At 62.8% G+C, this 19,520-nt stretch overlaps 1 protein-coding gene across 2 annotated transcripts; it reads right to left on the bottom strand.

The window, feature by feature from the left end:
- Positions 1-65: 65 nt before the first annotated feature.
- On the bottom strand, positions 66-18,793 carry PDGFA (platelet derived growth factor subunit A). Of its 2 annotated transcripts, XR_009535313.1 has the most exons (8): positions 18,775-18,793; positions 18,250-18,379; positions 16,711-16,807; positions 11,930-12,034; positions 8,862-9,049; positions 3,215-3,341; positions 1,165-2,899; positions 66-826 (listed from the first exon to the last, which is right to left on the bottom strand). XR_009535313.1 is itself a non-coding variant. In XM_060123183.1 (6 exons), exons 1-6 carry the CDS (start codon positions 18,310-18,312, stop codon positions 816-818), a joined length of 591 nt encoding a protein of 196 aa, XP_059979166.1. In that variant the 5' UTR covers positions 18,313-18,701; the 3' UTR covers positions 66-815. The 2 variants fall into 2 exon arrangements, 1 of the variants encoding a protein (XP_059979166.1); XM_060123183.1 differs by lacking the exons at positions 1,165-2,899; positions 18,775-18,793 and having other exon boundaries at positions 18,250-18,701.
- Positions 18,794-19,520: the final 727 nt, after the last annotated feature.

The raw sequence follows: 19,520 nt of genomic DNA, 5'->3' as shown, positions 1-19,520 counted from the left end.
CTCGAAATGGCTTAAATTAAAAAGTGAGTAAAATGGGGCAAGGAAGAAACACGTGAAGGCAAAAACATTTAGGAAATGATGCATAGGTGGGTATACCATGTTTATTTTAATACATCTCATTTGTTTGCATCCTGCTAGGAAAGGTACCGTCCCACCGTCCTGACTGTTACTGCAGCCTGGTGTTATCGGTGTAAATGTCATCCAAGAGATAATTAAAAAAAAAAAAAAAGCTAGGCAAAGAGTAGAAAGGAAAGCTTAATAATCACTTTATGGTGTAAAAAAAAATCCACTTAAGGCTCTCAGGAAGGTTTCTGTATAGACTTAAACACTACAGCAAGGAGATGTGGTTTCCGAGACATTCCTGGCTCCTGCGTGCCCCTGCAGAGGCCGGCGGCATCCGATCGCAGCCTTCAGAAAGCAGGCTCTGTTGTCCTTGGCCAAAGCACCTGTGACCACCCTGGAAAGAGATCCAGTCTGCCGAGACGTCTGTCACTTCCATCCCTCGGGGCGTCCCTCCATTCCGGCAAATGTTTAGATATTTTTGTGAGTGAGTTTTGTTTGTCATGTTTCGTGGTTTTGTTTGCTCTCTTTTTTTTGACAAGGAAGCTTCTTATTGTTTCACCGAGTGCTACAATACTTGCTTTGATGTCACATAAACAACGTATACTGTCTCTTTGTTCTCCAGAGTGTGCATGGAGACAGTTTTCACGGAGGAGAACAAAGACCACGCTGGCAATAAGCACCGTACATAGTAGGTTCAGGAATGTAACACGCCATGTACATCCGTGTCCCGGAAAAGGGCTGCTGGCTGATCCTCACCTCACATCTGCAGGCAGAGGGGAGAGACAGACGCTGAGAGGCCACGAGCACACACACCGCTGAGTGACGTCGATTGTGTGAAACATTTAAGCCAATCAGGGGTGTGCGCGCACGCGCGCGCACACACACACACACACACGCCTCATGGCAAGTCGTAGGATTCAGAGCTTTTATTAAAATTTTCAAATCAAATATGCCTCATTACCCCTTCTGTAACATCCTGACCAGAATTGGGACTAGGCTCTTGGGATCTCACAGTACACAGCTTCATAGCAAACCCCATTCTCCCATTGTACAGATAGGGAAAACTGAGGCCCAGAAAGGTTCTTATGCCTGTCTCCTCACCTTCTTCTTTCTTCCAGCCTACAGCTTGATGTGATTTCTGGAGATCCTGCAGCCATCTTGGGCCATGAGGCAACCCTGAGGATGGATGCCACCAGCAAGACAGAGGGGTCTCTGTGACCAGGCAGAGCTACACTGAGCTGAGCTAAGAGCAGCTCTTCCCCACCCTACGTCGCCTGTCTGTTGCTCATCCCACCACATGCCCACAGCCTGAACGCTAGCAGGGAGGCAGGGACGCCTGCCCCTCCCTTTGGGGTATCAATCATCAGCTAGCCCATGGAGGCTAAGCCCAGTGGTCATAAACTTGGCAGCACAGGCAGGTATAAAACCAGCCCCTGCACCACACCCTGGGGACCCAAAAGCCAAGGCTGAGCAGTCGTTTTGGGGCTGCTTCAAGATCTGTCCACGTGGACCTTTCCTCCCCAGAGGATCCTCCTGAACGGACGTGACCTACGGGCCTCAGAAACTCCTGACCTGGCAGCGTTCTGCAGTCACACATCACTCAGCTGGAGCCTGGGCTCCCGGGCACCTGTCTCCAAGAATTCCTCTCACAACTATTTGTTTTGGATGCCATGGGCTCCCACATGCCCAGAAGCAAGGACCAGGCTCTGCAGAGCCAGACAGGCCAACACGAAGGACCAGGAAGGCTTAAAACTGCCTCCTCCGTGGTTGCCCACAGCCACTTTCTCCTGGGAAGCCCCTCTGAAAGACCACCTTTCCCAGGCCCCCTTACAGCAGAGGGGTGGCCAATGAGATCAAAGCAAAAGTCACTGGGTCCTTTCACCATTGTCCCCAGTCCCCACCATAATCTTTCTTCCAGGCCTGGAGTGTAACGTGATTTCTGGAGCTTTGGCAGCCATCTCGGGCCATGAGGCAACTCTGAGGATGGACACCACTAGTCCTGGAAAGAAGTGGGTCCCTGAGACTGCCATACATGCTCTGGTCTCCCTACCTTATCTCAACCCTTGTTTCTGGCATGTTATTAGCAGCCAAACACAACTGCCAACACAGTAGCCAACAGCCCTGTACGTTTACAAAGCATTTTCAGACAGGATCTACTCAGCCTTCAACAATCTTCATCTGTAATCCCTCTAAGCCTCAGTTTTTTCATCTGTCAAAGGAGGTGGGTAACCTGTCCGAGGTGATCCCAGCGAGTAAACGTCAGAGCTACCCCACTGCTGCTCAGGGAACCCAGATCACTCCGCTTGTGTGATGCCTTTGCCTCCCCAATCAACAAGGACCAAAGCCAGAGCAGGGGCCCCGGAGCAGGAGGGAGCCATGGGCCAGGTGCCCCGAGCAGCGGGAGGGGAGGGGTTGGGGATGGGAATGCGGAGACCCGCAGCCCAGCCAGACAGCAGAAGCTCGCGGACGGATCAAGGCCAATCAGGGCGCGTCCTCGCCTTCGGGGTGATTCGCCGAGTGATCAGTCGCTGCGCCTCCCACCCCAGGACTGCGGCATGGCCGGCGGCCGGCTCCTACCTGGTGGACCGCGTTAGGTGGGTTTTAACCTTTTTCTTTTCCGTTTTTTACCTGACTCCCTGCGCCTTCCTGTTGACAGAAGGGCAGGGAGGGTGAGAGGGCCTAAGGGAGGGCTGTGGGGTGGAAACTGCAGCCGTAAGTAGCTGGGGTGTTTGTCTTTCTGTAAAACAACTCGATGGCGCTGGCATGGAGACACTTCCTGGTCCCCTCAAGCTGGCCCAACACGGCGGTCACCACGCCGGGCTGCTCTGGGCCAAGTCTGCCCCGGGGGAGGCCAGGACCCTGACTGGCAACGCCGCGGCCAGCGCCCACCACCCGCCGGGGACAGGGCCCTTCCTCGGCCGCATCTCACCCGCTCCCCCCACCAGCTGGGCGGGTGACCGGACCCGCACAGTGGCCAGACCTCCCTCCCTCCCCAGCAGGTCCCAGGCCACGAGGGCAGCTTAGTAAACGGGCCTTGGCCACAGCCCCCGATCCCGCCTCCCCCACCCACCCACCCACCGAGCCCGCCGGACGCGGCCACAGAAGCCAGGCTCCGGACCCTCCGCTGCAGCAGCAGGACGGCGCCCCTTACCCGCCTCCTCTTCCCGGTGGCCGGGGCTCGGGCTGGCGCTCGCGCACGTGCATTCCAGGTGCTCCTCCAGCCGCACCTGCACCTCTTTTAACTTTGGCTTCTTCCTGACGTACTCCACCTTGGCCACCTGCCGAGACAGCGGCCTGCTATGGACAAGCGCACGCAGCCCTGGGGGTGGGGAGGCGCCGGGCCCCATCCGGGGTGCGAGCAGCCCGACTGCTGACCTCTGGGCTCCTCCCAGTGGGAAAAGCAGGGTTTTCGGGGAGGAAACAGCGAGCTGTGGTGCGGCATTTGCGGTTTGGTCCCACTTTTTGTTTAATATTTATTTATTTATTTGGCTGCTCCCGCGTCTTAGCTACAGCACGCAGGATCTTTTAGTTGCAGCATGTGAATTCTTAGTTGCGGCACGTGGGATCTAGTTCCCTGACCAGGGATCGAACCCAGGCCCCCTGCATTGGGAGCCTAGAGTCTTGGCTACTGGACCACCAGGGAAGTCCCTGGTCCTATTTTAACTTAAAATAAACCTAAAGGGCTCACACACGCCAGGAGAAGGCCCGAAGGGACGCACTCAAGGTGGGAGCTCTGGGTGAAGGAAGGTGTTTGCGGCCACGTTTTAGGGACCTCTGGGACAATGTGTACTTGCCTATCAGCAGCTGAGGAGCAGGGCTACTGCTCGTGGTCTGCGGCTCGGGTGTCGCCCTCCCTCCTGTCCCCCCCGAGGCCCGCGGAGGAGCGCGCAGCCCTCGGGGCTCACAGGGAGGCTGTCGGTCTGGACGCACATTCTGGCCTGCCATAGACTCCAGACGAGAACCCCTCGGCCACCTGACGTGGGGCCGGGCCCAGCCCTGCAGCCTTGCCCGGGTCCCAGTTCCCGGGATGGCCCTCAGGGACACCCACTCCACCCCTTGCTGTTCTCCCGGGGAGACAGGCAGGAAGGGAGCAGAGCCCACCCAGCATTCACCCTGGGCACGTGGAGGCCCCGGGGGAGCCTGGCTCGTGGTCCAGAGCTGGCCAACGTGAACGGGGCCCCGGGCCACGAGCAGAAGCCCCCAGCCGAGGGACAGTCCTTCACAAAGGGCCTGGAGGCCAGAAGATGGGGGACCCCCGTCCAGGCCCGGCATGGCCACGTGGCTACACCTTCTGGGCACCTCCCCGGTTTCCTCTGCGGGGAAGGTACGAGGACCCAGGGCCCCAGGCACGGGGGCGGGCTTGCCACCCACCAGACAGACCGGCCATGGGACCCGTGCACGGTCCAGTGGCGCTGTCCCCCGTGGGCCCCTTGGTGAAGGGCACATGACACCAGCTGCTCAAGTCTTTAGAGAAAAGTCTTATTTTTCTTATCAAAGAAAGACAAACAGGAATTTTCGGTGGCACCTGCTTCTGGGCGTGCAAGGGTTCCAGGCCGGTCAGGCACCTCTGTCTGGCCAGGAAATGGCTACATTTTTCTCCCCCAAGAACACACTGTGAGCATTAAATTCTCAAAAGCGTCCTGCACAATAGCCAAGGCCACAGATCAAGACGCTGACACCCTTGGGACCCCATCCCACTGCCTCGGGCCCCAGACCCATACTGGAGCCTACTGGGGCCCCACATCCCCCCCTCCTTCCCGCTGTTTGTCTTGGGAGCCTGGGCTGCACCTGAAAAACCTGACATTCAGATTCCCCACCACGAGCTGCTGTGTCACGAACACCCCACCCGCACGTTCCCGGAGCAGACCCACAGGAGACGCCATCCAACAATGCCGTCACCCTTCCAAGCAGGGCCTTGAGTTCCTGCCGCTCACTGGCCCCCCGAGCTGGGCTGCTATGAGGCAGGACGCCCCCAGGAGGGCCAGGGAGAGCCACGCCCTGCAGGGGACCCCCCAGATTATCAGAGTGCCACCCAGAATAAACACCAGTATCTGCTGAACCCCACGTGCCAGGCCTACCCTGAGAGGGCACAGCAGCGGCTCGCTTTACAGACGGGGAAACTGGGGCAGCATGAACAGGGCTTGTTTCCCCCAGAAGGAGGCCTGGACTTGGAACCGGCAGAGGCCCTGGGCTCACCGCTTAGCCGGGGGGACACCCTGAGTCTACTGGGTGAGGGCTCTGGGGCTCCACGGCCGACTCCTGGGGTCACGGCCGACAGACCTCGACCTGGCTCACAGGCGGTGGTCCTCCTCCAGGCCCGGCTTAGGGGCCACAATGGCACAGAGAAAGCGACCCAGCTCCAGGGCCTAGAAGCATGCCCACCTTCCAAGGTGCTGGCCTCCCTGACCGCTAGGGCTCCCCCCAGGCAAGGGTAGGGCATCCCTACCCACCAGAGGGGAGGGACTCTGGGGCCCTTTACCTGAGACTCACTGCCACTGCCACTGCTTTCCCCCCAAAGCCCCAAACTAGCTCCCCAAACAGCAATGGCTAATGGGGCCCCAGCTGGGACCTCCCACCCAAAGCGACCCCCCAGTCCAATACTGGGTGCAGAGACCCATTACTGGACATCCCAGGTGGACACGCCAGACCCACTTTCCAGAAGCCTGAGGTCTAGCAAAGCAGAGCTGCAGACGACCACCCTGGGCATGACCACAGAGCTGGGTCCAGGCTTCTGGAGGCCTGGCCCACGGGCTGCCCTGAAAGCAAATGGAGCCCGACACCTCCACCGTGTGAGAGGCTGGAGGCCCGCCCGCAGGTGGGGACATGGCTGCTCAGAGCTGCTCCTTCACCCCGAGCCACTGCCAGCCCGGCCCGGGGTCTGCACTGCGGGGAAGACACCAAGCGCTGACCATGCTGAGCACAGGGCAGGGAAGTCGGCCCCCGGGACCCCTGCCCACCTGGCAACACTGGAGGGTCTGCAGGCGTGCCGGGGCCCGCTCCAGATGCCACCCCGAGGGCAGGCCCTGGAGGTCCAAGGCCGCCAGCGAGCTGTGGGCACAAAACGCCTCACGGAGGTCACGGTGGGGAGCTGGGGGGCGTGTCCTGACCCAGGGCCTGGGGGCTGCCTTCAGCTGAGGACACCTTGCGCCGTTCGGCCACCTGGGCCTCAGGAGGGCAACCACTCCCGACCTCACCGTTATCTCCCTTCAGTAAGGGGCGCCTCTGACCGTGCACAACCCGGAGGGCGTCATCCCTACCGACCCCCAGCAGTCATCACACCACACCCAGCCTGGGGTTCCCAGGGGCCCCCTCCCTGCTCAGCCTCAACCCCGAACAGAACAGGAAGGGCTCCTGGACAGGCTGGGGGGCCAGGCCAGCCCCCACAAGGGGCCTCCTGTTCCCACTGGCCTCTGTCTCCTCTCTGCCAGAACCCCCAGTGTCTGGGGCTGGATGTTTTCCTGCCAACCTTCGGATGGGTGGGCAGGGAGGGGATGCCTTCCCTGAAGAAGGAGACGGAGGAAGGGGACCGGGTCTGAGGGGGGCAGGGCCTCCGACGTGGAGCCAGGCTGCCTGACCCCTGGCTGCAGGACTGAGCCCTCTGGGCAGACGGAGGCCCATGGGGGAGCCCCGGGCCTGTGCCCAAGCGGAGGTGGACCACCCATCCTCACCCACTGTGCCGCTAGGATCCCCGAGGAGCTCTGCACACCTACCCGCCCTCAGGGTGGACCAGGGCAGAGAGGCGGGGTTAATGCCCATCCCAGGACCAGACACGCCCTGGTCCTCACACTGCGGGAAGCCGGGGTGGGAGCACTGGGGGATCCCCAAAGGCTGGAGCCCCCGAGCAGAGAGCCCCACTCCCTTCCCGCTCCCCTGTGCCTCCAAGCCCCTGTCTCATGCCCTAAGGACAGGCCCCAAAGCCCACCTGCAGGACAATCTAATCTTGGGCACCCCACCCCCATGCCCGAGAGAGAAAGACCTCAGTTACCCAACTTCTTGGGGCTCATAAGACCCCTCCAACACGCCACAAGCGAGGACCCCCAGACCCAAGGAAGCAGAGGCGGGCTGGCCGGGCTGGCGGCAGAGACCCCACAGGCAGGGCGGTTAGACCTCAGTTTCCTCCTTTAACTGAGGAAGAGGAATCAGCGCGGGCAGTGGGGATGCAGTGCTGGGCTGGGGGCCCTACCGCCCGAGTCTGGAGCCCTGAGGCGGAAGCCGGCGCCCCAGGCAAGCACTCCAGGGGCAACTCAGCCCCAAGGGGAGCGTCTGCCTGAGACCGTGGGGCAGCAGGCGCGGAATTTGCTTACTCAACACCCAAAGCACGCAGAGGACCAAGTCCCCAAGGTCAAGTGAAGTCCCAGTTACAAGTCTAAAGTGCTTCTCACGTGCCGGCTACAGGGTCCTTAACCCCGCACCTCACACGGGGGCCAGCGGCCGGCTTGACAGGCCTAGACTCACTGACTCACAGGGGATCTGAAATCATTCCTAGTGGAGAAATGAATTCTACTGCACCCCACAAGCGAAGGCCTCCTTCCAGCAAAGATGGACCCCCTGCCGCTGTAGGCCCAGCTGAGAGGGGGCGGGGCTGCTCCTCGTGGAAGGTGCCAAGTCCACGCCCCCAGGGTCACGTGGGATCATGACCCACCCAGACCCAGCTTCCGGCAGGTGGAGGGGGGGCAGCCCCTCCTCTAGACAGGAACCCCCCCAGAATTCTCCAGCCTCAGCCACACTTCGGAGAAGCCAGGAGACAGTCTAGAAGCCTCCCTCCAACCTGCCCTTTGGAAAAGAGAAAGGCTGACACCCAGAAGCAGGGAACCTTGCCTCCAAATAGCAAGGCCAGCTGCCCCCATGGGAGTTCCACAGTCCCAGAGCCTGAGTCCCAGCGCCTCAGACCCATTCCACACGAGAGGCAAGTGCAGCCGGAGGGGAGCAGGCCAAGGCCGGGAAAGGCTTCCAGCCACCGGGCCAAAAGCCAGGCCCCAGTCTGGCTGCCCAGTGACCCGAGGAAGCAGAATCTTCCCCAGGACTCAGCGGAGGAGCTCCTGGACGTGTCATGTGAGCCTGACCTCTGTGCGTGCCCCCGGTGCTGCCCTCAGAGGTCATCACAGCCAGCCCCCTGCCTGGGAGAGGGCTTCATGGCAAGCACTGGCCATGTGCTGGCTCCCAGGGGCCCCAGGAGGGGGGCGAGGACATCCAACCCAAGCCATGGGGCCTGTGGGTCTCCAAGTAAGAGTACACCCCCCGCCACAGGGTTGCGGCCTGACCCCCAGCACCTCAGCACCCCCAGAAGGACCCTTCTGGCTAGCACTCCGCTGACACACACGTCCAGTGGAACGGGGGCGCCCTCCCAGATTTCAGACAGGGACGGAGGTCCAGCATGGCAGGCAGAGCACCTGGCCCCTCGCCTGAGCCCACCCGACCCCCAGCCTCCCCCCCCACCAGGTCCCACCCCAGCGCTCCCTTCCTGTCTCCAGCAGGGTGAGGCCCTGAGGGGCCCACCAGCCCCTTGCCGTGCACCATAGCCCCCACTGAAGTGCTCGTGAGGCCTCTCCAGGGCCTGGAGGAGACGTCAGGCAGCTCCCAGCTAAGTCGCTGGACACCTCGCGAGACCCGTTAGTGAGGCAAACAACTGCGTCACGAGATCCAAACTTGCTTCGCGTGACCGACCATGACCCAAGCCCCGGCTCCACCCCCGGCCTCGGCGTGCCTGTCAGAGAAACGGGAGCGTCCTCCGGCTCAGCAGCATGCCGGCCGCCCGGCTGGGCGGGGCTACCCCTGGGGCCGGGGCACGCCGAGCTCACCTTGACACTCCGGTGGTGGACGCGGGACGGTTGGCACTTGACACTGCTGGTGTTGCAGCAGCCGGTACAGCGCTTCACCTCCACACACGGGGGCCAGATCAGAAAGTTGGCAGACGTGGGGTCCACCTGGCTCCGAGGTATCTCATAAATGACCGTCCTGGTCTTGCAGACTGCAGGGATGGCTTCCTCTGCAGAGGCAAGAGCCCGGTGAATGTTCTGGAAGCCCCAGGGCTGCGGCAGCTCCCAGGGGCCCAGGCAGGAGCATCCCCATGGCCCACAGCTTCCTCCAACAGGGCCTGTCACACAGCCCCCGGTCCAGCAGAGGCAGAAAGACTCCAGCCCCCAACGGGTGCACCTGACTGGCCCAGAGATGAGCAGGGGCTTGAGGGCCAGGAGGGGAGACCCTGGGGAAGGGGGCTGTGGGGAGCCCACCCTGGGGGCGGAGGGCTGAAAATCCCCCAACACCCCGGGGGCTCACACAACCCCTGCAGCCAGCACAGAGCAGGGACAGCCGCCTTCACCCCAGTGCCAGGGGGCAGGGGGCGGGGGGGGTGGTGTCTCAGATGCCCCCACCTCCTGAGGGCCCCCTCCTCCTGCATGTGCATCCTCGGTGGCCTCTAGGGACAAGCCACCAAACCAAGAGGGCTGGGTGCTGGGGGTCTGGCCGACCCAGTGGGGGAAGGGGCTCCACTCACAGCGCCCACCGGCTACAGGGGCCTGGGGAGTCCACCAGGCAGGGCCAGAGGTGGAGCCAGGGACAGGGACCTTCAGTCCAGCTCTAGCTCTGCTCACAGGCACCCCTTTCATCTGAAGCAGAACAGGCACCCATCGAGGATCCTGCAGCCCTACCGGAGCACCTGGCCGTGGAGATGGGAACACACGTTCACAACAGCCCTACCAGAGCACCTGGCCTTGGAGAAGGGAACACATGTTCACAACAGCCCTAGCAGAGCACCTGACCGTGGAGCTGGGAACACACGTTCACAACAGCCTTACCGGAGCACCTGGCCTCGGAGATGGGAACACACGTTCACAACAGCCCTAGCAGAGCACCTGGCCTCGGAGATGGGAACACACGTTCACAACAGCCCTACCAGAGCACCTGGCCGTGAAGATGGGAACACACGTTCACAACAGCCCTAGCAGAGCACCTGGCCTCGGAGCTGGGAACACACGTTCACAACAGCCCTACCAGAGCACCTGGCCTCGGAGATGGGAACACACGTTCACAACGGCCCTAGCAGAGCACCTGGCCTCGGAGCTGGGAACACACGTTCACAACGGCCCTAGCAGAGCACCTGGCCGTGGAGATGGGAACACACGTTCACAACGGCCCTAGCAGAGCACCTGGCCGTGGAGCTGGAAACACACGTTCACAACGGCCCTACCAGAGCACCTGGCCTTGGAGATGGGAATACACGTTCACAACAGCCCTACCAGAGCACCTGGCCGTGGAGCTGGGAACACACGTTCACAACAGCCCTACCGGAGCACCTGGCCTCGGAGAAGGGAACACACGTTCACAACAGCCCTACCAGAGCACCTGGCCGTGGAGCTGGGAACACACGTTCACAACAGCCCTAGCAGAGCACCTGGCCATGGAGATGGGAACACACGTTCACAACAGCCCTAGCAGAGCACCTGGCCTCGGAGATGGGAACACACGTTCACAACAGCCCTAGCAGAGCACCTGGCCTCGGAGATGGGAACACACGTTCACAACAGCCCTACCGGAGCACCTGGCCGTGGAGCTGGGAACACACGTTCACAACGGCCCTACCAGAGCACCTGGCCGTGGAGAAGAGAACACACGTTCACAACAGCCCTACCAGAGCACCTGGCCGTGGAGAAGGGAACACACGTTCACAACAGCCCTAGCAGAGCACCTGGCCGTGGAGATGGGAACACACGTTCACAACAGCCCTACCGGAGCACCTGGCCGTGGAGATGGGAACACACGTTCACAACAGCCCTAGCAGAGCACCTGGCCATGGAGATGGGAACACACGTTCACAACAGCCCTAGCAGAGCACCTGGCCTCGGAGATGGGAACACACGTTCACAACAGCCCTAGCAGAGCACCTGGCCTCGGAGAAGGGAACACACGTTCACAACGGCCCTAGCAGAGCACCTGGCCGTGGAGAAGGGAACACACGTTCACAACAGCCCTACCGGAGCACCTGGCCGTGGAGATGGGAACACACGTTCACAACAGCCCTACCAGAGCACCTGGCCGTGGAGAAGGGAACACATGTTCACAACAGCCCTACCAGAGCACCTGGCCGTGGAGATGGGAACACACGTTCACAACGGCAAACGCCACCCGGGGAGGGCCCGCTGGCCTCAGCTAGGGATCATTTACCCACACACCACGCCCAGAAGTAAAAGCTATAAAATCCATATTCTTGGAGGAAATAAAGCTCGGACAGAGGGAGTCACATGCCCAAGGTCACACAGGGGATGGGCAGCAGTCGGGACCCACAGGTGGCAAGGGAGTGGGTGGTCACACACCCTCCAGCTGCGCCCCTAGGACAAGATCTTCCCTCAAGGCTGAGCCTGAGGCCCCAGGAGACCCCCACCAGCTAATCACTCCTAAAGGGACCAGGCGGACCCGGGGTTGCTCTGCGAGAGGGAACAAACCCTGCATGGGGGCCGGGGGGCCAGGTCTGAGTGGGCTTGGGGCCCTGGGAAGGGCCCACCAGGCCCAGCACGGCCGTACCCACTGCTCTGCGGCGCAGCTGGGAGCACAGTGTGCTGCACGTTACGAGCTGGAAATTAAACACGACCCGTCTTCCAGCGAGGCTGTCTGCAGCGCAGGCCCCAACAAGACCGGGCACTTCAGGAATTTATGACGGCTCCCCCCTCCTGGAAACTCTCGGCCCAGGCCAGGCCTGCAGCAATGAGCAGGGAGGAGGCACGCGCACGGGACCCTGAGCAGGCTGTGCCTTTGTCTTACAGAGAAGAGAAGGGACGGATCCCCCGAGGCCACGGTTGGGGGAATGGGGGAGAGGGCAGGCCCCAGAGCCCCTCCCGCAGCCCCCCACCGGCCCAGCAGTCCTGGGGCTCACCGATGCTTCTTTTCCTCCGAATGGGCACAGGCCGCTTCTCCAGCGCATGCTTGGCGCCATGGCCCCCGTGGGCTCTCAGGCTGGTCTCCAGAGGCTCCTCGGCCCCTGCAGGTAGAAACAGGAGCTAGCGACCGGCCGCCCACACCTGCGCACCCAGGGTCTGTCCGGCAGCACGTCCCTCCCCAGACCAGACGGGGTCCCTCCACACCCACAAGGGGGCTTCAAGATGTGCACAGGATGAGACTCCCAACTGCCAGCAACGTCCCACCCAGCCCCACGCAGCTGACACGAGGTCCCCAACACAGGTCACCACGAAGCCGAAGCCGCGGGCCAGTGGGGAAGGGGCTGCAGCCGGCCTGCCCCGCGGCTCCTCCTCAAGGAAGCGCAGGTGAGGGCTGAACCAGGTAAGGAGGCACCCGAGGCCAGCCCTCCCTGCCCAGGAGACCAGAGCCCACAGGCCTGCTGCTGCCAGCTGGACAGGGGACCTTGGACAGCGGGCTGGACAGCGGGCTGGACCGAGGACCAGCAGGGGCTGCTGCCGCGACTTGTGCACTGCACGTGTCTCCTCCCCCACTGCCCTCACTTAAACCAACCCTCGATGAGCATCCTGGCCTTCGAGGGGCGTCGGAAGCAAGGCCAGACTGGGCCTCAGCCAGACCCCACTGGTCCCTGAACTTAGCCCACTGCGAGGAGGAGGAGGACACGAGAACCGGGAGTGGGGAGTCAGGAGTCTGGGTGCCTGTCGGGGGGACACAGCTTTCAGGAAGGAAAGTGCTTTGCCATCCAAGTATCTAAGGCCTGCAGAGCAGCGGCCTCAGAGCCAAGGTCACAGCTGGGCCTAGTCCCCCGGACTGGCTACAGTCCCCTCGGTACGCACACCACCACCCTCTCTGTCCCCAAGGCCCCCAGAAAGGGGGTGCAAGAGACACAGTCCTGCCACCTGCCATCTGGCCTGACCCAGCCCAAGGACAGCGCCTGCACCTGGATGAAGTGGGTCCCACTTGACCTCCCCACCCTGGCCTCCAGACCCACTGGGGGATCGTCCCACTTCTCCTTTCTGTCACTGCCTCCCCCATAGATACCCAGGGGCAACAGGTCCCGAGAAGGTGCACCCCAATAGTCAGCAGCTGCACAAAGATTCCCCCTCTTGCCACCCCCCCACCCCAAGAAGCTCCAGTGGTATCCTGGCCACCAGCTCAGACCAGAGGCCCACTCCTCGGTGCCCGGCCCACCTAGGCCTTGGTGACTGTCCACACACCCACAAGTCTGGAACCTGCACTCATCGGAAACGGAGCACAAACGGGGCAAACGCGGTGGGAATGCAGAAGACATGCCTGCCTTGAATGCCGGCGTCCAGGAGAACCCAGCTCTTCCCTCAAAATGACTCAATGTTCCACTGCCACTAATTTTTTTTGAGACCCAAAATAAGATCAGAACAGAACTACTCATGCAGTAAGAATTTCCCATCAACCAACTGTTACAAGAAACATTTTTTCATGAAAAAGTGACATTATGAGTCATGTCCTGGTGGTGGCCATCTTGCCATCGCCAAACCCAGAAGCAGCTGGTCCATCCTGAGCTGCTAAGAGAAAATGGAACGGCAGCAACCCGGGCTGCACCCCCGCGCCTCACTCTAGCCAGGCGACAGCCGCCTGCTGGGATGTCAAGGCGCCCCGTGTGCAGTAGGTGTGCTGCTTCTTCACCGCGGAGGAAACTGAGGCCTGAGACGCGGAAGGACAAGCAAGGCCAGCGGCCGGCAGGAGACCCCAGGGGCCCGTGGCCAGACCCAGACCGCCTTCCGCCCAGGCCTCTCGCCCCCCAAAATGAGCAGAGAAGACACAGCCTCCTCCCAGTCCATCGACTGTCCTGAAACCTGAACCAGGGACTCGATCTCAGTCAGGAGTAGAAAGAGCTCCCGGTCAGGCAAGCTCAGCCACTGCCCCATCGAGATGGGTGGTCCGGAAGCCCAGCTCGGACCCGCTGACGCGGAGGCAGCCCTCTGATTTACGCAGGTCGAGATGCAACTAGTGGGGACTCCCAAGAGAAGCCCACGCGTGAATCATGCCCTAAAACTGCTCTCAGAACAGTTAATCAACGGCTTTCCCTTCTGCCTGTTATGCACACACGTCCGAAGGATGGGGAGCCGTCCTCCAGCCATCAGTCCTGGAGGAGCGTTAATGGCCGAGACGGGATATTTATGTATCGGTTACTCAATGACCACGGGCGCTGGGCCAGGCTGCTCAGAGAACAAAGCTCCCAGCTCCCGCCACAGCTCCGCTGAATGGCCTGCTCTCAGCACACCCGACACACAGGCCACAAACTTCACGCTACTGGCCATTAGAAGACCACATGCTGGTCTCTCCACCCAAAGGCCACACGTGAAAAACCAACTGCCCGGTCCTCGTGCACGCTTGCAACTCGCAGGCGCTGGCCCAGGAATCCACCGCCTCGGGGCCTCCAGCGCAGCTCCGCACCTGTAAAATGGGAACAAGGTCCGGCTACGGGGAGGAGGCCACGCCCCATCTGCCAATCACACAGCCCAGCCCACTTGGGAGGAGCCACTCTGTTAAAGGAGCCTCTTTCCTGCTTCCTGGGCATCAGCCTGGAAGAGCCCCCTTCAGAGTTTCAAAGAAGAGTAAGGACACCCAGAACAACGGGTCTCCTCCGCACCCAGCCCCCTCCTCACTGACCCCAGACCGGCCTCTGACCGGACCTGGTGGGGAGTGCTGGGCCTGGAGGGCAGCTTAATCCTCCAAGAAATGACTCCACAGCCGTTTGCAACCTTTCTTTCCTAGCAGCCAGCTCCGTTTCTACTCTTCACGTTGAACGGAAACAGAAGTCGGGGAGGAGACACCCCCCGCCAACCCCCCAAAACAAGCTACAGAAGCAAACAGCTCAGGTCAGAGCTTCCATATCTGTGAAAGGGGGACTGACCAGGATGGAGGAGACCCACTTTGGGGTGTGTATCACAAAGGGTCCCAGAGGGGCATGGCTGCTGAGCAAGGGAGACCCTGAGGCCCCTCCAATGTTCTCACCCCCGACGTTTCCCAGGCACTAGGAGTCCCACTCTCAGACCCCAGATCTTCTGACGGGGCGGGGGTGGGGGGTGGGGGGGAGGTGATCCACCCTCTCCACCCCCTGGGGCAGGAGGGAGCCGGGCTCCCGGGGGCTTTTATAAGGGGGCAATTTGAAGCCAGCCCGGAGAACCGGCTGGTGCACCCTTACGTTTTCTGTTTGGACCCTCCAAGGAGGCGGTGGACCCAGAAGCCCCCAGGTCAAGAACGCTATCAGCGTGACCCCAGAGCTGCAATGCTAAAAGCATTCATGGGTGGGGGGTGGGGGAGAGGCGGGGCTGCGGAGACCAGAATAAGAATGGCCCCAGCAGAAAGTGAATGGCCCATTTCCCAATGGCAACCCAAAGCTGGTCCTGCAAGGAGGCCCAGCCTTTCCCAGGCCTCTCTTCTGCCAGCCAGAAAAAAACCTCTCTGGGAGCCAGTCTCCCCACTTTCCCCAGTCCATCAGGGAGCAGCAGAACGCAGGCAAGTGTTCTCCTCGGCTCACCAAAGCCAAATCCTTCCCCCCAGGGTTACACATCAAGGGGCCAGATCAAAATCCCCCCCTGGCCCAACTCTGATCTCCAAGTGAAATTCTACCCCCTTCCTGATAAGGATCACCCAAAGGATTTCCTGGGTCAAGAAACTACAGAAACCGTCGCCCTCGCTGGAAAATGGTTTTGGCATGAAATGAAAATAGTTCAGGCCTCTCCACCACCATAATTAGGTACAAATTTCCAAACGACTAGACCATGTGATTTTACTTAATTCCCCCGCCGCCCCCCTTTTTCAGAGTAGTTTGCAGTGAGAGAAAAATCTTCATTTCACGTAAAATTCTTCCAACCGACTCCTACTGGCTTCAGCGGCTCCATCTGACAAGTTCATCGGGGAACTCTTTTAATCGCGTCAACAGTAAGCTCTCCGATTTGAGCATCTCCCCAGCTAACTCACACTGGAGCTCCTGCCACAAAAACGTGGGCCAGAATCCTTGTCCTCTAGGAAGGGCCTCCCTCTGGTCCACACCCAAGCGCAACCACCCAACATCATCGGGCTCCCGGCCCAGCCAACCTGGGCCCCTCACCACCTTTGCCCACCTGGGGCCAGTACCCTGCCACTGCCACTCAAAGGAGCTTCAGGGTCCTCTTGTCGAAGAAACTGTTTTCTAAAGTGGCTCAGCTCCAGAGCCTGTGGGGGAGCCCCAAAAGAGTCCCCAAACAGCAGATGTGTCCAAGGCGCGCCTTTTTATTGGCTCATGAAAACAGAAAGACAAGGGCCTCCTACAACCACAAAGGCCCAGCCCCACGTCAGGAGCGGGGCAAGTTCGCGGGGATGACAGAGGGGCCCAGCCGGTGGGCCGGGGGCACCGGTGCACGCCTACCCGACCGGCGCCCGGGGCCTGGGCCGCACACCTGGCCGGGGCGCCGGCGCCCTCTATGCGGCTGAACTTTCTGTGACACACTGGGCATTTTCCTTAAGTGCAAAAACAATCCCTGGGCGAGCGAGCAGCCCTCGGCCGCCGCCGGGAGAAAGTGGTGATTGGAAGAGAAACTCCTGACTCATCCGCCTGGGCTTTTATGGCCCGGGATTGGATTCTGACCTTTCGGTGCGCTCCTGCTCGGCGCCTGGCCCGGCCCGGACGCGGGAGGCGGCGCGGGGCGCACATACCGCCTGCCCGCCTGCCCGCCGCCCGCGCCCTCCCAGCGCGCCGAGGGAAGGGGCGCGATTTACCTACGGAGTCTATCTCCAGGAGTCGCTGGAGGTCCCGGATGCTGTGTATCTGACTGTGCGCCAGCCTCTCAATGACCTCGCGGGGGATCTCGGCTTCCTGCAAGCAGAGCAACACGGTCAGCGCCCCGGGCCGCCCAGAGCGCCTGGTCCCCGGACCGAGGTTGCCCCGCCCCAGCGCGCGCGGGCGCCTCGCACGCAGGCCGCCCGACCCCCAGCCCGGGCCCTGGAGCCTGAGGCCGGGGTGGGGCTGGGTGAGACCCCCATTTCTCCGTCCCCAGCCATGTCTGCCCTTGCAAAAAGAAAGCGCTCCCCACCATTAAATTAAAAAAAAAAAAACCACTCGGCCCCTCCGCCCCGGGGTGTCGGTTACAAGAGGTCTGGGGCAGAGAGGGGCCCAGGGAGTTGCTGATCTAACAGTGAAATCAACATCTAGGAAGATCAAGTTGAAATGCGTCACGGATGGGCGACGAAAGTCACGGCAGCCCTAACACTTTAATCCACCCTGGGGCTTAAATTTCACACCCAGAATCCCGGGCCGAACCTGCGGGGGAGAGGGTCTCTCGTCAGCACACACGCGCACGCACGCACACACACACACACACACACACACACTCGCCCCACCCCGGGCTCCGGCCCAGCCGCGGCCCTAGCGCCGACTAAGACGCCCCAAATCCAGCCGCGGCTGGGAGGGGCTGCCAGGGAACTTAAGGGTTAATATCTACCTCTCACAGCTCCGGGTCCCAGCCCAGACCACCCCCACCACTCGGCCTCCCCACCCCCCCACCCCACCCCCCGCCAACCCCGCTCCTTCCTGCTTTTTAAAGCGAGTCGCGGGTAGCTGGGGGGTCTCAAGCACTAAGTTCCCACGACGGGGCGTAGAAAGTCATTCATCACAGCAGAGCTCCCGGGGATTCGGAATTCGAGATTGGGGGCTGAGGGTGGGGACGCGGGCGGTGGGAGGGCGAGGGCGCCTGGCCCGGCCCCGGCTCGCCTCGCTCAGCCACCTGTAAGCAGGCCCCGGGCGGGCGGGACTGCGCTGGCCCAGTCGCCCCTCCGGGCATGGGAACCGGGAACCTGGGTCTGCGGCTCCGCGCTGCCCACCCTGCCTGCCGGGGGCTCCCGCCGCAACCGCCCCTACCTGTTTGTCGGCGGCTCTTCTACCTTCCCTGACTCCGCTGGCTCACACACACACCCCCTTCCGCGCTCCCCGCACCCCGATGCTGCATTGTCCGCCGCGCCCCGGATTTCCCTCCTCGGAAAGGAGCCCGCGCCCCCCGAAGTTTCTCCCCACTCGTCCACCCAGCCGCCACTCCGTCCCTCCACGGCAGAGCGACGCAACACGCTGGAAACTCACCAGACACACTTAGGCATGGCAGAAAATAGAACCCAGTTGGGAAAATTTAAAAATCGACCACGCTAGCAGAAATCAAAATGCGCTCTGCAGAGCCCCAGAGCCCGGGCTCCTCGGCCCGCGAGCGGCCGCAGGGGGCGTGCGCAGGGGGAGTCGGAGAGAGGACGGGGCGCGGGGGTGGCACCCACCTCGGCCAGGGCACTGGCGAGGTATCCGCAGCCGAGGAGCAGCAAACAAGCCCAGGTCCTCATCGCGTCCCGAGGCGCTGGCGGCTCGGCGGGGTGGCGAGGCCGCGGGGCGGGCGCTCCAGCCGGGCTCCTGTGGCGGCGAGATTCAGTACCATCCCTCAGGGAGCGCGGCCCGGAGGAGGGTGGCGCGGAGAGCAGGGAGCCGACGGAGCGCGCCAGGCGCGAGCAGCGAGTGCGGAGAGGCAGGCAGCGCCACCGAGGAGGAGGAGCAGGGAGTGCGCGCTCGCCGCGCCCGCCGCGCCGGGAGCCTCCTGGGCCGCCGGGTAGGGGGTGGGGACGGAAGGGGCGGAGGGCGGGGGCTGGGCCTCTTCCTTGGTGCGTTCCCGGTGCTGGCCGCCGCCGCGCTCGCTCCCCGGCGCTGGCTCTAGGAGCGACCAGGCCGGTAATTCTGCATATTTGCGGGCGTCAGCCCCGAAAGGGACCCCGGAGCGAGGCTGGAGCCGCTGCCGCCGCACCACCCATCACCTGTCTGGACACCCGGCCAGGCCCGGCGCGGGCTCGCGCTCTCCCTGCGGGCTGCGGGCGGCCCTGCGCGCCCGCCGCCGGCCCCGCGCTCGCCTCCGGCCTCCTCTAGCCGCCGCCGCCCGGCCGGGCACGGCACGGCCCAGCACGGCGCGGCCCGGCGGCCTGCGTGCGCCCCTCAGCGGCGCGCCCTCGGCTCCGGCGCCGCGCTCCGCCCTCCGCCGGCCCGAGCCGGGCAGAGCCCGCGGCCGCTCCGCCTGGCAGCCGCCGCCCGCCCGGGGCCTCGCCGCGCGGGCCTGAGGGCGGGCGCAGGGCCGAGCCGCCGCCGCCGCCGCCGCCGCCGCCGCCGGCGGCAGGAGAGGAGGAGGGGCGCGGGCAGGCCCGGCTCGCCGGAGTTGTGCGGGCTCCGCAGGGCGCGCGTGTGGAGCCGGCCGGCGGCGGGGAGGGGGTTATAGCGCCGCCGCCGCCGCGCCCCTCCCCCGCCCCCTCCCCCTCGCCTCCCCCGGATTCCGGGCCCGCGACCCGCACCTCGGAAGCGTGCGGGGGCCGCACGGGCCGGGCAGGGCCCGGCCGCCGCCGCCGCCGCCGCAGTGAGCACACACGCGCTCACGCAGGCAGTAAAATCCATCAAGACCCCGCTCCCGGCCCCGAGCACAGCCGCCGGGGCTCCCCGCGCACCCCCTCCCTCGAGCTTGCCCACCCTCCAGTGCCAGCTGCAATCCTGCAGCACCGGACGGGGAGGGGAGGAG

Source organism: Lagenorhynchus albirostris, chromosome 15 (genome assembly GCF_949774975.1).
Source record: "Lagenorhynchus albirostris chromosome 15, mLagAlb1.1, whole genome shotgun sequence".
NCBI classification, from domain to species: Eukaryota; Metazoa; Chordata; class Mammalia; order Artiodactyla; family Delphinidae; genus Lagenorhynchus; species Lagenorhynchus albirostris.
Note: the sequence above shows the minus strand (reverse complement) of the source record. Positions and strands in the feature narration are given on the sequence as shown.

Excerpts from the sequence above, each read along its gene's own strand:
- PDGFA (XM_060123183.1), bottom strand. The coding sequence starts at position 18,312 with ATGAGGACCTGGGCTTGTTTGCTGCTCCTCGGCTGCGGATACCTCGCC. Across the intron at positions 9,050-11,929 it reads TCGGAGGAAAAGAAGCATCG|AGGAAGCCATCCCTGCAGTC; the intron begins GTGAGCCCCAGG and ends TTGCCTCTGCAG. Across the intron at positions 3,342-8,861 it reads TCCACCACCGGAGTGTCAAG|GTGGCCAAGGTGGAGTACGT; the intron begins GTGAGCTCGGCG and ends CTGTCTCGGCAG.